This window comes from Eucalyptus grandis, chromosome 11, assembly GCF_016545825.1.
Source record: "Eucalyptus grandis isolate ANBG69807.140 chromosome 11, ASM1654582v1, whole genome shotgun sequence".
NCBI lineage: Eukaryota > Viridiplantae > Streptophyta > Magnoliopsida > Myrtales > Myrtaceae > Eucalyptus > Eucalyptus grandis.
This window is the reverse complement of record NC_052622.1, coordinates 38,081,201-38,101,909: the sequence shown is the minus strand read 5'-3', so window position 1 is coordinate 38,101,909 and position 20,709 is coordinate 38,081,201. Positions and strand designations below refer to the sequence as shown.

Below are 20,709 nucleotides of genomic sequence, written 5' to 3'. Positions count from 1 at the left end.
GGTAAGTTTGGGCTAGTTCTCAAGTTAGAAAATTGATCTGATTGCTCTCCCCTAATTTTCATTATTGTGAAATTTTATTTTCCTTTTTTTGTAAGTAATATATGGAACCCTCGAACAAGACCTAAAGAACAAGACAGATCCAAAATTAGAGAATCATCATGATGTGTCACAACTCACAAGTTTCCACGCCACAGCCCCACAAAAGGGACCAAAGTGTGTTTAAAGAACTAAAGAGAAAAGTGATGTTTCTCAATTCCTTGACTGGTCCAATTTTCTTTAACTGGACCCCTCCATAAAGTACTCCACTTCAAGCCGAAGTCTTTAGTCATTCCCATTCATATTTGGCCCCGACATTACGGAATCAAAATATAAAACTTTAGTGCTCCATTATTTATTATTATTTTTTTAAGAATGCAACCATCACTTTCTCACACCAAATGAAAAACATCACCATCACGTCATGAACAGTTGGGCCACTTCCCACAGTGTGAGTGGACCATAAAATTTTCTGCCGACGTAAATATTATATATGCTCTAGCAAAAGTTGGCCATATTAGCAATTTTCTTTTCCCTTCCCTATCCTAATTTGGCTTATTTATTTATTTATGTGGGCTAGGTGAGAGCAAGAAAGCTTTCAAGAAGAATCCCACCGACGACATCTTTTGTTTCCCTCTCCCTCCAGAAATTTGCCCCCTCTTTCCTACCATCCTCCAAAACCGTAGTGTGTATTATGCACACATAAGGAGAAAAGAAGAACACCATTGCAATATGGGGAATTGCCTCTTTGGAGGCTTCGGAGAGGCTAATCAAGAGATCGTCAAGGTGGCAGCGCCCAACGGCGGGGTCATGGAGTTCTACGCCCCGATTGCCGTTCGAACCATCGCCGACGAGTTCCCGGGCCACGGCGTCTTCCGTGCGCACGACCTCTTCTGGAATCCGCTCCCTCTCCACGAGGAGCTGGTGGCAGGAGAGTCGTACTACTTGCTCCCTTACAACGTTGGCGACCGCAGCAAATCGCGAGATCAAAAGCTGTTATTAGGTAACGAGGTCGTGAGAGAAGGCCATGTCCGCTCCACTAGCATACCGTCGTCGCTCGTCGCGCCGTACCGGATGTCGCTGGATTACCAAGGCGCGCTGAAGAGGTCGTACACCGAGGTCTTCTCTAGGGACAGCGGCAAGAGCAACAATGGGGTTTGGAAGGTGAAGCTTGTGATTTGTCCGGAGCAGCTGCTCGAGATATTATCACAAGAATGCCGGACGCAGGAGCTGATCGAGAGCGTTCGAGCCGTCGTGAAGTGTGGGAACAGCCCGGCACCCGGCGGGTTCTCCGACCAGTGGAGCCTCCCAAGCAGTGCCAGTAGGAGTGGTTTCTCTAAGACTGAAGGCGTGGTGGATATTTAGTAGGAATTGTAGTTCTCAAACTGCTTTTTTATTTATTTCTTTTAGGTCTTGCTTGTACTCTGTTGTAAGTTTAATTGAAGAAATCTTTCTTTTTCTGGTATACCGAGGGCAAGGAGGCGCTTCAAAACACAATAAGTAGGATCTAGAGGTGTGCAAAAAAATAAAAATTACTCAGAACCGGACCGGATTGTCCCAAAACCAGCTGTTCTCATGGCGATCGGTCCGATTTCGAGCTTCAATTTACTGAACTGGTGAGTATTAGCCCGATTCCCAGTTACATGTGTGGAACTGTCCATTCTTCATTTAGGTCTTGCTTGTACTCTATCGTAAGTTTAATCGAAGAAATCTTTCTTTTTCCAGTATACCGAGGGCAAGGAGGCGCTTCAAAACACAATAAGTAGGATCTAGAGGTGTGCAAAAGAATAAAAATTACTAAGAACTAGACTGATTGTCCCAAAACTAGCTGTTCTCATGGCAATCGGTCCGATTCCGAGCTTCAATTTACCGAACTGGTGAGTATTGGCCCGATTCGCGGTTACACATGTGGAATTGTCCATTCTTCATTTTAGACTAGATTGGTACATATATATATATATTTTTATTTTATTTTTATGTTTTCAGATCACAATCTTAGTTTTCTTTTCGTCTCTCTCCATCTCTCACCTCACTTATCTTGTGGCCTTACCTCCCTCTCTTACTCTCATTTGCTCTCAATCGTCTTCGACCTCATCGCTCGCTTTGTCACTCTTGCTCTTGGTCGCCTCCAGTGTTTGACCTCGTCGCTTGCTCTCAAAGTGTCACACCTCTTCCTTTCTTGCAGTCGCAATTGTAAGTCCTTCAGTTTGATGATTAATCGTCTCTTTCGAAGCTTGTTCACTTGGCAACTTGAAACATACATGAATAGGTAAAAAAGAGATTTACCACCGTCACTATGTTTTTTGTCAACATCCCACGACATTTTCCCATGGTTGGTTTATCCAATTTTTCTCCTTCCCTCACATTCCCTGTGGCCCTTGTCATTAAACATCCTAAGGGGACAATTTCGCTATTTAGTTTTACTTTCTAACAGTTATTAACAGGAGCACTGGCCAAATTCTCGCAATTCAGATGTCTCTTCTAGATCAAACCTCATATTTGATGATCTAAGAGGGTCAAGTATGCCAATGGAAAAGATCACAAAAAAGGATGTGAATTCTCCGCTTTGGATAGATGAATTGCATGAATTTATTGGGGACATTTCAACTGGTTTTGAGGATCCATCCTAGAATCGAACTGACGTTGCCAGGTGAGTCCATAAATCTAAAAAGCATTTTCTGATTTCAATTTTTTGGAACTAATCTTTAGTGGGCCGTTCTTGATTTCAAGGTGGGAATTGACCACCCTAAAACCAATCACCTCTAGTCAAATCTAACACATGTAATGTTCTCGGATGTTATGCACTCAATAATTATCGGGTTTTGTAATTGAACCAAAGGCAAATTTACAAGATGGTTGTAATTTTGGTTCTAGGACTTGGTGATTCTATGGTGTCTCTGAACTGACCTTGAAAATTCAGCTAAGCCCTTAGATTGTTAAGAAACAAAAACAAGGAAGGTGGTCTTCTATTATGCGAAATGATGTGCAGTGGAACTCAAGACATGGATCAAGCGGGGTATTTGAGTTAAATTGGGAGAGTCTCAAATTGATAAGATAGCCCAGCGTATTGGGTCATCGATTATATCCTCGTTTTTATAGCCCTCTCCCATTCCTCGGATTTCTCGTTGTATATTGGGCTCATGATTATGGGAAAGCCCGGTGCAGCATGGACTTGTTGAGTTGAGGTTGCAAGCTACACCTCAGCCCAACAGGCTTATCGCTACAGCTAACTTTACTTGAGTAATGGAATCTGGATGATTTCAGGTTCACCGCTCGATGTTTGATTGAGGCCTGCCTAAATTACAAAACAGCGTTCGTAATATAAACATACTCATTTGATCTCCAAAGGCAGTGTTTGATTGTGCAGAAAGGATTCTAATATAGGATAAGATAAAGTGAGATTAGAAATTCTTTGGATTCTGAAAAAATCCATCATGTGGTTGATGCGCAATCCCCTACTCGAGCTCGTTGCAACATCTAACAAAGCCCTGAAAACCCTGACCGCGGTCTCTTTTCGGAAGGCCTCTTCACTCTTTTCGCAACCTATGGTTTCTGTCACGACAGCCATCGCATCCTCCAGCTATCCAACCCTCCCTGTCCGAGGGGAGACCCAGTAGGGATGCTGGGGGCAATTGACTGTGTTGATTTAGGGTGTAGCTGCGCTTAGCACTGATTATGAGGCCGTAGGAGTCGACATTACGGTCTTGGTCGTGGAATATCCGCACACATCCGAATTACATTCAATCCCGTGGAATTTGGAATTATATCTCGAGGGAGACCGGCTGCGATGCATGTCAAATCTAAACGACGTGAGGTATAATTAGCTGACCGGTTGTGGCGCTCTTATTTCTCCTCTCCGTAAACACGCATCAACCTAATCTCTCTCTCAAGCGTGCTTTGTCCTACTCCGCCCACAAGGATCATGTGCACTGGGCTTTTCTCGGTCCGTGAAGGGAAAAACTTTTCCGCATTCAGCACGGCCGATCACGTGACACGTACAAAAGATAAGATTCTTCTCGCGTTTCATGGCGTCAATACGCGCACGCTGTCTTGTCAACGTCCCGTGCTGAGAGGGGCGAAAAGGACGGAGGAAATTGTTCTGCTAGTCCTCGTAAAAACCATCACCACCGACGTTTCCGATCGCTTGGCTTCTAGATCTACACAGCGGATGTACCTAAGACGGAAAGAACCGCACTATCGAGAGACAACAAAGTCAAAAGCGCAGGGCCTATGCGTCCGTTCCATCTCCAGCCATACAGCGACGACGACGGGGATCTGGTAACTACTGCTCGCAGCGATGTCAATCTCGAAACAGGACGTTTTCACACTGCGATAACACCATCACCAGCATGTATCTCACCCCACGTTTTGATTCGCCCCCCATCTTTTATTAAACAATCTGAAGAAAACAACACGCACAAGGCAAAAGTAAATGATTGACTAATAATTGCCCGTTGGACAGGCACCTTTCGTTCCCTCCCTCCTCCCTCCTCTCCCCCGATAAAGCGGCTTTGTGGAGATTCTGTTTGGGAAAAAACCAGAGTCGGATGGACAGCAGAAGCTTCACCTGATTTATTTGCGGTTAAATCATCTTTAATTGATTCTCTTGGTTGGTAAAGATGGGGCCTGTCCTCACCCTTATCTATGGACACTGAAATTCTTGGACGTACCGAGCGGACCCTTTCTTTCTATTCTGGCCAGCTTTAGCAGGGATGATTGGGTCTGGTCTTTGGACACATCCAGATAGTACCATGGAGAGAATTTCTTCAACAGCGGGAGTGAAAATGGTTTCCCAATTTACGCGTGATTGCCGAGAGAGCCTGAGCCCGAACCCACCAAAGTATCCGGTTCGACCTGCCTTGGCTTGAAAACTCAAGCCAATGGCCATGATGTATTAACTACTCCACATTATACCGCATCCTCAGTGTAAGGACTTCTTTCACTTACCACCCTCACACGTGCACCTTAACACTACTTGGGCAGATGCCTAGCAACAAAACTCTGCGTGTCTCGTTCGGTTTCCGCCCGATACTGTAAAGGTTGTTTGCTTCTGTCTGTACCATGAAGCTCATCCCCCATCCCATGATCTGTAGTAAAGAGGGATGGCCCTGAAGAGAAATAGATGGCTTTGCCCCAGTCATCATTGGCGCTCTTATTTTTGATATTTAGCTTAACAGAGTTTCTGTTTTGCAATTGGCCTAGTTATTTATTTTGTACGATCACACGAGATTTGCGCACGAAAGCATTTTAACTATAATATGAGGGAATCGTCCTCTAATGGTACACTCGGCTCCACGCGTGTCTAAGCACGGATATTATATTTGATAAAATAGAAACTAAGAAGACACTTAAGTACATCGGACATTAAAACAATATTCGGAAATACTGCTTTGTTCAAAGTATCTTAGACTCGATTTTCATCGAACAGTATTTTGGAAGCACTTCAAGAACGTGCGTTCCGTGCTTAGAAACCAAAGGAAGGCTCGCTTGGTGACGTTCTACTTAAAGCCCATGTAAGGATAAGATGGTCATATTAAGGGCACTTTGTAATCTTCCTTACTAGAAGCGGAGTATGTTCTGTTCTATTATTCCACCATTTCTAGCTACAATGTCTTTATCCCAGAGCTACATTATCCGACTTTGCTGGCCAACCAGAATATTAAATTTATAAAACTTGTCGCTACACAAAGCTAATCTACGTTGAAAAACTTACGGCCTTGTCCTTGCCCTATAAAAGAAAAAAGAAACGAAAATTAGGGTTCTATCAATTCATGCATGCGTGAGCTGTAAAGCAAGACGTCATTGTTCCTCCGGTACAGAGAATATCGGATTGCCGAGCAATCTCAGTCGACAACATGGCCCATGATTTTCATGCTCAAAACAGTACACAGAGAGAAGTCACGACGAAGTTTTCAAATCGTAGGAGAATCGGCATGCAAACTCATTCGACCGAGGGTTGTTGATTATTCTAATATCCAGCGCAATTATCAAGAATTCCGCACGAGAGATTCCTTTCATCGTCCAAAGTCAGACATAAAGAAAGCTTTTTCGTCTGTTGCCAGATTCGGAGTTTCTTTCTTTGTGCTGGCACGCGGTCTCATTTGATGTGAAAAGCTTCCGAGTTCAATTATTTAGTCGAAACTTTGGAGTGATTGATTCAGAACAAGGCAGCTACAGTAGCAAGATTAATAGATTCTTTTGAAATGTAGATCATTATTGTCCGAGTGGGTGGGAGCACGAAATCTTTGAGAAATGATGGCAGTGGAGAAGTATTGTAAAAGTTGGAAATGGTTTTCCCTAGATCATGCACTGAGTTGTGAATTCGAGAAAAATTTGCACTCCCTTTCTTGTGAACTTAACCTTGGGAAAGGCGACTGAAGTCCTTGTACAACCCTCAAGGGATGCTTAAGTGGTTACCATACTCGGCCACCTTCTTTCATGGTACTTGCATGCAATTCAGGCAAGGCTCGATCATTAGTCGAGAGCTGAGTAAACTAATTCAGAGCGGTCTTGAAGCTACTCAAGCGGTTATCATGTCAAGTTGAGCTAAATTGAGCTCAAGCTCTTCGATACCAAGTTCGACAAGCTTGCCACTCGATGTTTTCAAGTTAAGTTTCAAACATCGAACATGTTGGTTGAGTAAAGCTCAAGTTTGAGGCTTTGTTGGGTCAATTCAGCTCGATCACATTCCTAAATCCATGTGCTCCAACAATTACTAGATATATATATTTCGATACCAAGTTCGACAAGCTTGCCACTCGATGTGTTCAAGTTAAGTTTCAAACATCGAATATGTTAGTTGAGTAAAGCTCAAGTTTGAGGCTTTGTTGGGTCAATTCAGCTCGATCACATTCCTAAATCCATGTGCTCCAACAATTACTAGATATATATATTTCGATACCAAGTTCGACAAGCTTGCCACTCGATGTGTTCAAGTTAAGTTTCAAACATCGAATATGTTGGTTGAGTAAAGCTCAAGTTTGAGACTTTGTTGGGTTAATTCAGCTCGAACCCATGTGCTCCAACAATTACTAGATATATATAAAGGACCGACACATTTAATACGAGATTAGTCGGCAGTCAATAAATGCCGAACATCCGATGACGTAAAAGAAAAAGGAGAGAAGTGGCTATACTCAAACTTTTGGGGCGGTAAAAGTATTCCTTTGTAATTATTGGTCCCAATATCGATGGAATGTGTGCAAAAAGAGGGGAATAATTTCACTTTAGCTTTGGGCGAGACTTAATTGTCATGCAGCAGTAAATATTCCTCGTGTGGTCGGAATGTGTGCAAAAGAGTAAAGATAAAATTCACTTTAACTCTAGGAAAGACTTGCTTGTCACGCAGCAGTGAATATTCCTCTGCTTCGATGGAATGTGTGCAAAGGAGCAAGATAATCTCACTTTAAGCTGGGGCAAAGACTTGCTTGTCATGCAACAGTAAATATTCCTTCTTTTGATGGAATGTGGATGTGCGCAAAAAGGGAAGAGAATTTCCGCTTTATGCAGCAGTAAATATTCCTCCTAGTTTTCTGTGTAAGAAGCTCTTTACAAGTACTCTCGATTATTATGATTGTTGCATATATGAAAGTTTTTTATTACCAAGAAACCTAGGCCACATATTTTTTTGTCCACGATGTTGCTTCCTTTGTTTTTGAATTCTTTTATTGTCACTACATTCGAATTCAATAGCAAAGTTAGCAATGTTGGGGAGTTGCTAATTTTCCTATAATTAGATGGATTGTAATTAGAACAATGTGAGCAAAATGATATTTTAGAATACTATTTACATGATAACTGTCATGAATTAACTTTTCCTTTTTTATCTTTTGATTATTTGCAAATGAAGAACTTAAAGAAGATGAGGATGTCACTACTTCATAAGCTTTTACAATTTGCACACTATTGTAATTGAGTTTCTCCTTTTGTTCAATGTGATTCTTAAGCATTCTCCATGTTGGTCATTTGCCCAAAAAAATAAAATAAAAAATAAACAGAAATACTGGCATGAACCGAAAATTTTTTAGACCGCCGTTAAATGCAAAGATGACATATGATGTGGCATTTTGAGAACATAGAAAAATTTCAAATGAACTACTAAAATTCGAAGACAATAAATTTACAAGCCGAGATTTGGGAAGTGTTGTGGTGTATTGTTGATCTCCAATGAGGTTGCCACCCTCATTGAAGAGGGTTGGGATCATCGCCACTTATTGGGGACAGCAACCCATGCTATTGACAGCAGTGGGGGTCACAACTAGGGCCATCAAATGGGTAGATTAAGTTTTATTTGGATTGGGTCAAAAATAGTCCGACTCAAATTGATCCATTTATATGCTATATAAATTTAGTGACTTGTAATTGACCAGATCCATGCCTGATCTATACTTGATTCAACCCATTTACTAAATATTTTCATATTAATATAACCTATGAAAAATTGTTTTTATCTTGTTAACTCACTTTAAGTTCTTCATGTGTGTATGTTATTTGGATAAAATTGCTATTAAGACTATATGATGCTAAAGAGTTGGTTTTCAATATTGCATAGAATTTTCAATTTTTGTATTGATTTACAATGAAGAAAAAGAGAAGTTAGTACTTGGTAGTGAATTTATAAAATTACAGCAACAAATAACGTGGAGGAATTGAAATTTATTTAAATGGAATGTAAAGAAGATGATTAATGTTGATCATGCATTGTAATGACAAAAACTTAGATTAAAATATTGTGTAAAGTGACAATACCAAATGCAACCAAGGAAAGATATACTCAAGAAAGTAACATATGAAACTTACAAGATTAATAAAATATATGTAGAAAAAAAGAAGCTGTCTTGATGTTTTTAATAAGGGTGAAGTCGGTCTCATCTTGCGAGCCTACCAAGACTTTTTTGAACTTGGAACGGTCTAAGGAGATTCATTAATTTCTCACGGAGGGTAAAAAGAAGTCACAAAAATGAGTTGAGTTTTTGTAAGGTGTGAACTCATTTTAAGGTGTGAACTCATTTAGCACTCATATATATATATTGCATTTTGCCATTCTAAACTCATTTAACAAGTATAGCTAACCTATATAATGAGTCAACTTATCGAATATGGCTTAAGAAATAGATTTATGATCCATTTTGACAGATCTAGTCACGACCCTCATCAAGATCAGTGATAAGAATTACGATCCTCACCACTGCTCCTCCCCCTTGCATACGACGGCCAACCTAGATCTTAATGGAGAACTCACCGCTGCTTCCCCTTGCTGCCTGCGAGGAGATTGCAGTGCACACAATTGAAGTCTACGGTGCAGCCGGTGTGAAAATGAAAGGAATAGGGCTTATTCTTACGATTGATTACTCCACTGATGTCCATCCAAAACAGACGCCAAAATCAATGAAATATCATTTAAGGATTAATTAGATCCTTAAGTCAGTGCTTATCTTCACACGATGAGTTTTACTTATCACGTTTTCTGAAAATTTCTGCTATGTGGAAAACTATTTTGAAGCAGACAACGAGATTGTGTCTTCATGTTCCACAACGGAGTTCGCAGATCGTTTAGGTATTCTTGAAGCCGGCGATGGTTGGCCTCATTGATGCCCATGTTTTGGCGACGTGACTGCGTCGCCAACCAACCGAACCCCCTCCGACTAGCTCAGAGCCCTCTGTCTCCCTTCCTTTCTCTTTCCTTTTCCTCCACGGCACTTATGGCGTGGAGGTCTAAGTTTGCCGATGAGGTGTTACTGACATGGAAGATGTCGTTCTGTTTAAAAATCGGGAACGACATTGCACAAATTGCAATAATACGAAAAACAACGTCTTTATCCTTCAAAACTGCAATGCTTCTCAATGGATGGAACTCAGAAAGCATCTCCTCCACAAAAACAGAAACCCCACTTATTATTCTACAAAAGACAGACCGATTCATGAAATCTGCATTGAAACGTACGAAAGCAACACGACTGGACGACGCAAAAGGTGAGTCAGTCGACCGCCTCGAGTTCGGAACGCCCAGACAACTTTAATCTCACTGTCCAATCTTTGTGCACATCGAATAAGGGGGGACGCGCACTCCACTTTGTTTCAGTCGCTGACAATCCAACACTGCCCGGAACAAAGAGATAATAACGAATCCACTGCCGCCGCTAATCGACAAAACCTAGGTAATTCCAACAAGAAGTAGCGACGAGGACGTACTCTCTGAAGAAGTGCTTTTTTTCGATCACAACCAAGCGGATACGTCACTCTCGCATGGACATTCTATACTTGTTTCCAAGAGATTGGAGGTTGTTAGGGGCCAAGCTCTTGTTTCTTTAGCTAATAATTGTTTTTTGGCCTCCAAGTCTAATTTCTTGTTGAGGGTATCCGGAGAAAATTAGCAAGATCTCTTTGTTGTTGCCCACGAACGATGGCGACATGCATCCCAAATCCGACCACTATTGACGTCGGCATGACCTCAAAAAAGATTGCTTCTCATTCAAATTACGTAGCTCCCTCCTAACTACCATAAAGAAATAGAAGTTCAATAAGATATTGCATCTTAATACTGATCTCGTGACCTACCATTTCATGGACTGTCTTCTCCTAGCGAATCTCTAATTCGTCTAGTACATCCTCCATACCATCCGCGCTGCTAATAGATCTTGAACACTTCATTCTCTATAATAATAATAATAATAATAATAATAATAATAATAAAAAGGACCTTGTGATTCAATAAGTTTTTTGAATACTTCATTCTCGAACTATTGAATTTTTTGGTTGTCACTAAGCCAACTTGCGAGATATTGGGCAATTATATTGCACAAAAAACACAAGCCTCTTCCTCAAATTTCCTTACGTTACTGATATTATAATATATTGTGTGCCAAGAAAAATACGCAATTCAATGATTTTATATAGGAATAATCATATAACAAGTTTTACTTCACCATTAACCACTAGGTAAATTCATTAATTTCACTTCATCTTCACATTGTACAACCGTTAAATCCGTAATAAGTTTTCATAATTTATGATGATATCATTCCCAAATTAATGACGAAATAAAAAGCACATTTATCTTTATTGTCAAATTCTGGAACATGCATTTGTATAGTTTCTTGTTTTACTTCTTTTTTCCCTCTTGCTACTCTAAAAGAATGACCATGAAAGGCTCAATTGCATAATCACGAGAGTAAAAAGGCTCAATTGCGCAAATGTCATAACTTTTAAGCCCTAACAGCCAAAACCCCCATTTATTTTATAACTAAGAAATAAGAACCCTTCTCAATAACCCCCCAAAAAAAAAAAAAAAACACACTAAAAAATCTAGACACGTTTTGATTATTATTATTATTACTATTTATTTTTTGCAATTGATAACGAAATGATAAAGGGGAATGTGGGGATGGGTGGTGAGATGTCAAGTGCGTCAGGTGAGTAAAAGTTAGTTGCTCCGTCAATTGTCAGCTGAAAGATCATCATTCAGCATGGAATTTTGTGAAGTAATGATAATGATTAGGGCTTGGACACAGAAAAGACCAACAACAACGTAACGAACTTCGCAGTGCTTCCCTGATATTCAAAAGGAGCAAAAAAGGAAAAAAGAAAGAAGGGAAAGAAAACCCTAAAATGAAAAAACAAAACATAAAATTATTAGAGATCATCTGATGCTCTTGAAACTTGACGATTTTACCCACCCAAACCAATCACTACATGCCAAATAATAGGATCCCATGAGAAAAATAAAGAAATTCGTATTGCTCGATATGGTGTGAATGATTTGGGCGGATTGAAAAGCCGTGCTTTCAAAATACTTTGAAATTTTCTCAGGAAAATAGAATTATCATCGTCGTCATCATAAGCATCGCCATTTGTTGGCAAGTGGGCTCGAAGTACATGTCGGCAAGCATCATGTGTCTTCCCCTATGCAAAAAACCATCATCATGGCCATAAACATGTGGTGCGCAGTTGTTGTAGTGACGAGGTTAGTTAAAAAGAGAGGTGTATTAGTCAAATAAACATAGGGTTTGCTCAATGCGTCATATGCCACGCAACCGCTTTTACATAATTCCAAATTCGAGAATTCAAGAGAGCGAGCATCTGTCGAGAATTCTCTAAGGGTGATCACGGATTTTGTCATTGCATTGGAGACTTCATTGGTTTTAGGATGGCATCCACTCATCTTCCAACTCGCTCCCCGATCAAAAAAAAAAAGTGGGGGAAATTTAGTTCAACTTATACGGTGAAGAAAATGTGAGTAGAGGAGATCATCGGGTGGGGTCGGATCTACTGTGTTTCCCAAACCCCGCCTACATCAAAAAAATGCATATACGAACTTTCCGGCCTAGCCAAAGATCGGCGGACTCAGGTTTTCTCGCATAAGAGTATTATGCAAGCTCACCTATGGGCGGGGCCGGCGACTCTGCCTGCTTGTAGATCTCTATAGTGGGATCTCTGGAGAAAGAATAGGAAAGTATCAAATAAAGATTTTGGATTTTCAGCTGGCCACTGCTATACGTAAACTGGTTCTTTAATTTATGTTGATGGAAACATTTATGCAAGCATCCCTTGCATTACCGATGTGTTTCCTGTGAAATTCTTTTAATGTACCTCTTATATCATGGGAAACGATATTCAGGTAGAGTATCAAGATTTGAGCATGTGCACAATGAAAGCTATTTATGCCAAACTACATCTCCACCACACGCGTGGCCGGGTCCTAATGTTATTTATGGAGAGAATTTTTTGTTTTTATGATGAGAAAGACAATTTAAATAAAAAAACCTTTGATCCATGAAATGTCTCCACTAATTTATATACCAGGTACGAGACAAATAGAAACAACTCTATCTTTGTCTTTTTGATTTATTAATATCTTGCTTGCTTGCTTAGCAAAGCACAAAAAAACAACTCTACTCCCGGGAATTTTTTTTCCTATATAATAAAAGTCGTGGCAATGTTTAATTTTACTTAACAATAAACAAACATACCTGTTTTCGCGGTTTATATTTACTTGGGGAATTCTTGCAGTTCGTGCAACTTACCTTGACTAACCCAATTTGAGATAATTCTCGAAACTGAGCTCCTCGGTTAAAAATGAACAAGAAAGGATTTTATTAAGAAGCACCACAATAACACTCGTTAAGCAACTAAACAAGGGAATACGACAACTTCCTAATGCAGGCTGCCCTCGTAATTTGCGCGATAATTTCCTAACGCAGTCCCTAGTGATCCCGGTAAATTCAAGGCTTATTAAGCACGTTACGGTTTATTTCTACACATCCAAATCTTGATGTGAACTAGACTGACCTTTCCCTCAATATTTTGTAAGTGTTATTACCAAATGAAAAGACGTTCGGCGATTGTAGACGATCCAACGCGGGGGGGAAATAAAGAAGAGGAGAGTAGAGTAACGTTAATCCCGTCAAAGTCAGCTACCAGATGCAAGACGCCGAAGGAGAAATGAGTATATAATGGAAAGCGACGTAATTTCTGCTGGAGATTGCTACGGACGTGAAGCAGCTTCGATGGAGACGTCGAATGGTACTCTTCTACTACACACTCGTTTAACTGCGGTGGCTTCAGCTTAAAAACGTTGACGAGACCCTAGCGAGCGACAAATTCCAAGCTGGTTGCTTGCCTCGATAGTCGTATAAATGCCCCATTCATCACACTGTCTTTGACTTCGTCGAGTGGGCAGGGTTCGTATCAGCTGACGTCGAGATCAATTAAATATTCCACACATGTTAGGAGCAAATACGACATTAATAAGGTGCAAGTGCGACATCAAGTCGAGATATAACAAACTTAGATGAGCAGATCCTAAGGCTAAGAAGGCTTCGGATCGAGCGATCGATGACACGTTCGGTGTCGTGGGGATTTTAGCGACAGAAAAAAGGAGGAAAAAGAGTCCTTTGGTGTAATTTTTTGGTACCCTTTGTCCAATGATAACAATGTTGACATGGGAACAGGTAGGTCGTGTTGACTAATTGGAGCAATGCGTTGAAATTGTTTCCGTGTTATGGCGGTAAAAATAAGCAAAAATCGAGCACCTTCCCTCATGCACGACCGGGGGTTACGAGGGAAAGAAAGGGGAGATGGCGTTGCACCATCTTGCACCACGGCCTACACCGACGCTAAAGACAAACGTAAAGGAGAAACCATCTTCTTTGAAATTCGTCTGCAAATCCGGGAGCGTTAGAAAGCATTCCAACCTAACCCCGAAGATTCCATGCACGAAAGGTCTTGAACCGAGATCAAAAGGTCAAGACCTGGATGCAATCTTCAAATAAGGTCTGGGAATTTCGGTACACCCACTGGAAAGAAGGATAACTTCGTTTACGCCGTATGAGCTCTGCTCCTGATACCATTCAGTGCATTTATTTGGATTCTTGAAAGGTGTACTGGCTTTTGTCATTGCACAAGCAGGTTCAATCCCTTCCATCAATAGATGCGTCTTTGCATTTTTAGACCGTATCTGCCAAAAACTTTCTTAGTGTTTCTTTTTCTTTTTTAATGCAACTCTTCATTTCAATGATGGGTTCAGCCGGACATTCATGCAAATACTTTAATCTCTAGTGGCAGAAAGGAGCAATCTTAAAAAAGAAGAGAGAGAGAGAGAGAGAGAGAGAGACGGAACGGAGAATCGCGTCACTACTCTCAATTTGTGCCTCAGGCCACCACTAGTCCTTTTTAGTTTCTTGAGAAACGCCAAGACTGCTTATTTTAGTTCATCCTAGTCCTAGACACTAGTGGTTATTAGTCAGTGAGAGAAAGTTTAGGACACAATCTTCTATAGATGGAATGCACGCATTTTATGTCCTCATAAATCATGAAATGACGTGGATCCTACTAGCTTTTAATATAGGAGAAAGCAAAAGGAGTGTCCTGACACACAAGTTGCTGTGAAATAAACTATCAGCCTGACTTCCACCAATTCGGATTTTGTATATAAATTCAAACTTGAGACATAATTTAACAATTATTTAGCTTAGCTCAATGCATGTAACCAAGTCATAGTGCTCATAATCTATACTGACTCTCTAGATGCCTTGACCGGTGTTCAATTATCATAGACATCTACCAAGCCCAAATTGAGGTTGTACTTGTCCGGAGGAATGAATGAACGAATTCAATCCACATGTTCATCGAGTTTTCCTACGCAAGAAGTTCTTCACGGTCACATCTTCTCTCGACATGTTATTTCTGACACATAAATATTGGTCATTGATGATCTTAATTCTCTAGGGACATCTTTGGCTTTCACTAAAAACCGCATCAACTCGATGTCCCCTGCCAACATGACAAATCAAGTCATTAGACCACACCGCCTCTTCAAACCCTTCCATTGTTATCATGTCTTTGTATCACTGAAACCACCGTGTCTCTCAACAACTTTTTGAACTAACAACACAATTCATAGAAGTGAAGGCTGAAATACTTAGAATTTGACCATTCGTCCGGTTCTTGTGTGACCCAGGTTTGCAAACCCAGTTATTTCCACACTATCTTTTGAGACATACCTCAATATTCATCATCCCTACCAAAACCAAAAGGATCCACTTCAAAGCATCCCAATGTACACCTACATTAACCGTTTGCATTATCCTGACTACACTTGATTAATTAGGTGTAATACTATCCATGACACAATTTAAACAACCATCATCAATAGCATTTAAAACATGGGACAAATGCTCCACTTCCATCCAATGTCATCATGATAATCTAAACAATTTATAATGCACGGCAAGTTGGGTTACTTATAAAAATTCTCAACTCTATGATAAAGCACTTTGAGGCTTTCCTCACATAACTCTTTTAAGTCACTCGCAACATTCTAGCAATCTTTACTTTCTCTATCTCTATACTCAGAAATGTCACCATTGCACCCACACTCTCATTATCTGCTTATAATACCTTTACCTTGTCTCAATGCCTTTTTAATTCCACATGCATAAAATATTTACTAACCTCGCATATCAAATAAGATGCAAATTGCAACTACAAGACATCTTAAAGATCCCATAATTTAGGGAATCGAACTGGCATCATGCGTTTAATCTACAATCACAAGTCCGTTCCTTAACTACAAAGCCACTGTACGGCTCATCGGTTCATTGAATCTTCCTTTTTTATTTTCGTAGTATTTATATACATGTCATTATGCGGTAGGGTAAAATCGGCAACTCCAATAATGTCAGGGGCGACAAAAGTGTGGGGTAGACAGAGAGAGAGAGGAGAGGGAGTCTCCACAAAGCCCATCATGCCTTCCTTCCCCATGGCGACCTTGAAAGCTCAGTTTTTTCCGACCCCGTCATCATCATCCTTTCTCTCTCTCTCTCTCTCTCTCTCCGTTCTCGGTGTCGTTGAGGGTTTGTTGCACAAGCAAAACGAGCCAAGGTTTTTCATGTGTGCGTTTGAGAGAGAGAGAGAGAGAGAGAGAGAGAGAGAGAGAGTAGGGGACAGTGTGGTAGTTTCGGGGGTGCTTTTCATATAGATTTTAAGGTCGAGGGTCATAGTTTTTCGATGGAGCCCTGCCCTCCTCTTTCGGCTATGGTTATTTGTTGCTTCTTGTAACGCATTTTTTGGGTAATCCAGAAAGATCGTGGGACCCCATCTTCCCCGGCCTCTCTGTTCAGGATTACCATCATATAATCACGTTTGCTACTGAGGAGGAAGCTGGGATACACCAGATAACCACGAGCAAGTTGATCCAGCGGGTTGATGAATTCGCTTTTCTTTTGGAAAAGTTGTGGGGGCTTCAGGTCGCTAAATACAGCAGTACCATATAAACAGGTCCTCTCGATACGACCTTTTGTCCAACAGCGGATGGAAAATGCGGAGGAGCTGGAGATCGACAGTGTACGGATACTATAGCAGATTCGTCCTGCCTTTTGATTGCGATACCCACTCGCTTACCTAGCACAAAAAAAAAAAAAAAAAAAAAATTAGTTTTAAAATTTTTTGGTGTTGATCAATAACGGAAAAGATTGGATTTTGTGCGGCAATAATATTTAGGTAGTGAATATGTTCGCTTATCAGTTTTCCATTTTAATCATTTTACGTAATAAATTGGTTGGCGATATAACTTTTATTTTGATAGCGATAAATCTCAATTAGGTATATTTGAGTTTCAATTCTTTGAAGAGTTGAATATTTTTCATTACGGAAGGGTAAGGGTAAATTCCTTATTTTTGTAACTTACAAAAGGTCATATCATAAGGTCATATTTGAGCTTTTTTAAAAAGAAAAAAATAAGTGGCCAACTTGTCAATACCAATCAACAGGAACTATAACTTAGTCAACATATTCTAATTAGATGCTTCATGGCTTACTCAATATAACAATGCTGAACTTATTAAGACTAGTTTACAAAATTGATTTATAAAATTGTCAGACAGCAAATGGCCTTTTAAACAACTTTACCAAAAAAAAAAATGGCCTTTTAAACAACTTTACCAAAAAAAAAAATGGCCTTTTAAACAAATGATCTATAAGCAATGACCCTTAAGTAAACGTGTAAAGAACTAAAACTATACATTTTATGTATTACTAAATGGTGTTGAAAATAGAAAGAATCGCATCTTACCAAACATGACTATTGATTTTCTATTTTTGAATGTTTTCCTGAGCAAAATGAGGAGCAAACCAAACATTTGACACTATAAGTGTTATTTTGACTTAACCTTGAGTCAAAACTAATTAATGTTAACAAATGGATTTGATCTTGTTAGAATGCTAATGACTAAATATTTAGATTCGCAACATTTAATTAAGTCATCAAAAGAGGCTCCTCACTCGATCAATTTAGTCATGATAGCTATGCAAAAGATAAGTCTTCTTATGCAAATTATTATTAGGGGCATTCCTTTTAATAGACTTAACCATTCGAACTTAAAAAGACAAGGATCGCGTCCAACAATACCAAAAGCTAATACATACGATTCTACTGATTTTCTTTAAATGTGATTGACCTAATCTAACTTGCAAAAATCTCCTCCCCCACCCCCCTCCCCACCCTCTCTCTCGCTAGGTGGTTGGCTATTGCAGGAGCTCAGACCCCACCTTAAGTACACAGTAGTGAACAATCATATTCTAACTTTTCATGCAACTTTGGACCTACATGTGTCCTACCACCATTATAAATTATCATGGCTGCATTACCCTTTACGCACAGCCCCCCGCCTCCTCTCTCTCTCTCTCTCTCTCTCTCTCTCTCCGGCGGTTCATCTCTCTTCCATCTCAAAGGACGAGTTTTTCGGTTTTTATCTTCCTTCAGGTCTTTTCCTATGGAGTTCCTCATATAGATCAAAAATCTCCACACACACACACACACAACGCTTTCCACTCGACACGCTGAGCATACAGCTCGTTAATTCGGTCCTCTGTTGTAAGAGAAAATGAACCTGTCCATAAACGGCCAGTCTCAGGTGCCGCCAGGTTTCAGATTCCATCCCACCGAAGAAGAACTCTTGCATTACTACCTGAGAAAGAAAGTTGCCTATGAGAAGATCGACTTGGACGTGATTCGTGAGGTTGATCTCAATAAGCTTGAACCATGGGACATCCAAGGTACACACATACCACATCCTCTCTCTCTCTCTCCTCCCTCCCTCCCTCTCCCCCTCCCTCCCTCTCCCCTACGACCAAATTAACTGATTTTTCTTTCTTTTGGTCCTGCAGAGAAGTGCAGGATTGGATCGACCCCCCAAAACGACTGGTACTTCTTCAGCCACAAGGACAAGAAGTACCCTACTGGAACGAGGACGAACCGGGCGACAGCTGCAGGGTTCTGGAAGGCCACAGGACGGGACAAGATCATCTACAGTGGGTTCAAGCGCATAGGTTTGAGGAAGACGTTAGTGTTTTACAAGGGACGAGCTCCGCACGGGCAGAAGTCGGATTGGATCATGCATGAGTATCGGCTGGATGAGAGCACACATGACCCGAATGTAAGTCCTTTCGAAGTCCCGCGCCTGGGGTGAATTATTAGCATTAATTGGTACCAAGTAAATGAACCCATCTCTGAAAATTAATCTTCAGACCTACGCTCTTTATTGGTCTCCATGATATTTGTTTTGGTCGGTATTGGTCTCCATGATATCAATTAGTCGAATCCGGCCGAAGAAATTACTTGACCAGTAGATGATTTACTTTTTATTGAGTTACATGTGCTTTTAAAATATAACTTAAAAGCTTAACATACCACTCAAAACATTTATATTGTCTGTCCACTTTCCGTTTGGAACGACATATTAATGGAGCTTGTACATATAATTAGAAGATACCAGAAAGATGTTTAGAAATCCAAATTGGTCTTCTGAAGCATTATTTGTATGAACTGTTCGTAAAACTCTTTTGGAAGATTGATCTTGGATAGAGAACGACACCATATATGTTAAAGAAATCCAACCCAAAACCTTAAAGTAATTCGACATAGAGGATGGTACGCGTGCACTTGGCATAATCAATTAACCTGTTTTTTGCTTTGTCCACCAAATGAAAACATGACTTTTTCTTCATCAACTTGTTGACAGAAAAACATCACATCACGTGTAGAGAATAAAATGTCCTCACATAAATCAGTCACTCTCTACTCTAATGTAGTCAAACGCACCGTGGAAAATCAAAACGATTCGGCCAAACGTTATAATCCCTTGTATTTCTAAAAAACCAGGCTCTGAGTCCAGCTGGAGATGCATCCCCAGAAGAAGGGTGGGTGGTGTGCCGAGTGTTCAAGAAGAAGAACTATCAGAAAACCCTAGACAGCCCCAAGAGCCCGTCGTCTTCGACCTCCATGGACTCGAAGGCCATGCAACAGATGCTCGCCGCCACTGCCAATGATGGTGTATTGGACCAGATACTCTCCTACATGGGAAGAACTTGCAAGGTTGAAAGCGAGACTCCCACCAAACTCAATCTCTCCCACAACAATTACAACCACAACAACAACATCAAGTACCCCGTTTCAAACACCGATCTCCTCCACGGGAAGTTCATGCATCTCCCGAGGCTCGAGAGCCCGATCCTCCCTTTAATCCCTGTAGCGAGCCCGCCGTTCGACCACCAAGACTGCTCTTTCAAGCTGTCTTACCATTCGCTTGACGAGATGCTCGCTGAGACCTCGGGACACCAAGGGATCGGTAGGTCTCCCACCCCGGATTGGGTCGCCATGGACCGGCTAGTGGCGTCTCAGCTCAATGGCCAAGTTGCCGAGACACCAAAGCAACTCTCGAGCTGCTTCAGCGATGACCCTGGTTCCGATGTCGGCGGCCTGAGCATGGATGATGAGGTGCAGTTTTCACACACCAAATTAAGTAACAAGCCTTCGGGTCAGCAAAGTCTGGAGATGTACGGCTGCGAGAGCAACGACTTGTGGAGCTTCACGAAGACGTCGACGTCGTCGTCTGACCCATTACGTCATTTGTCGGTATAACGGGAGTGCCTTGAGATTTGTCATATTAAAACCTAGTTGCTTCCTAAAACCTAGGGTTTGATATGTTGTAACAACAAAGAGAAGAAGGAACCGCCTAGGTTCATGATATATACAGGTTAAGTACATGCATGTAGTGAATAAAAAAAAAAAAAAAGAGAACAATTCTTTGCGATATATAGACATACATATTTATATATCTTTGTACGTATTTGTAAATAGAGATGGTGGGGCTTTGTCAAGCCCATCTCTTTCCCCAA

The 20,709-nt window shown here is 40.8% G+C and overlaps 2 protein-coding genes across 2 annotated transcripts; both read left to right on the top strand.

The window, feature by feature from the left end:
- The first annotated feature begins 606 nt into the window (after positions 1 to 606).
- On the top strand, positions 607 to 1,501 carry LOC104444109. The gene has a single exon (XM_010057716.3). The coding sequence runs from the start codon at positions 769 to 771 to the stop codon at positions 1,399 to 1,401; it is 633 nt and encodes a 210-aa protein (XP_010056018.1). The 5' UTR covers positions 607 to 768; the 3' UTR covers positions 1,402 to 1,501.
- Positions 1,502 to 18,182: 16,681 nt separating this feature from the next.
- LOC104444108 (NAC domain-containing protein 43) lies at positions 18,183 to 20,709 on the top strand. The gene is made up of 3 exons (XM_010057715.3): positions 18,183 to 18,588; positions 18,700 to 18,968; positions 19,694 to 20,709. Exons 1-3 carry the CDS (start codon positions 18,417 to 18,419, stop codon positions 20,450 to 20,452), a joined length of 1,200 nt encoding a protein of 399 aa, XP_010056017.1. The 5' UTR covers positions 18,183 to 18,416; the 3' UTR covers positions 20,453 to 20,709.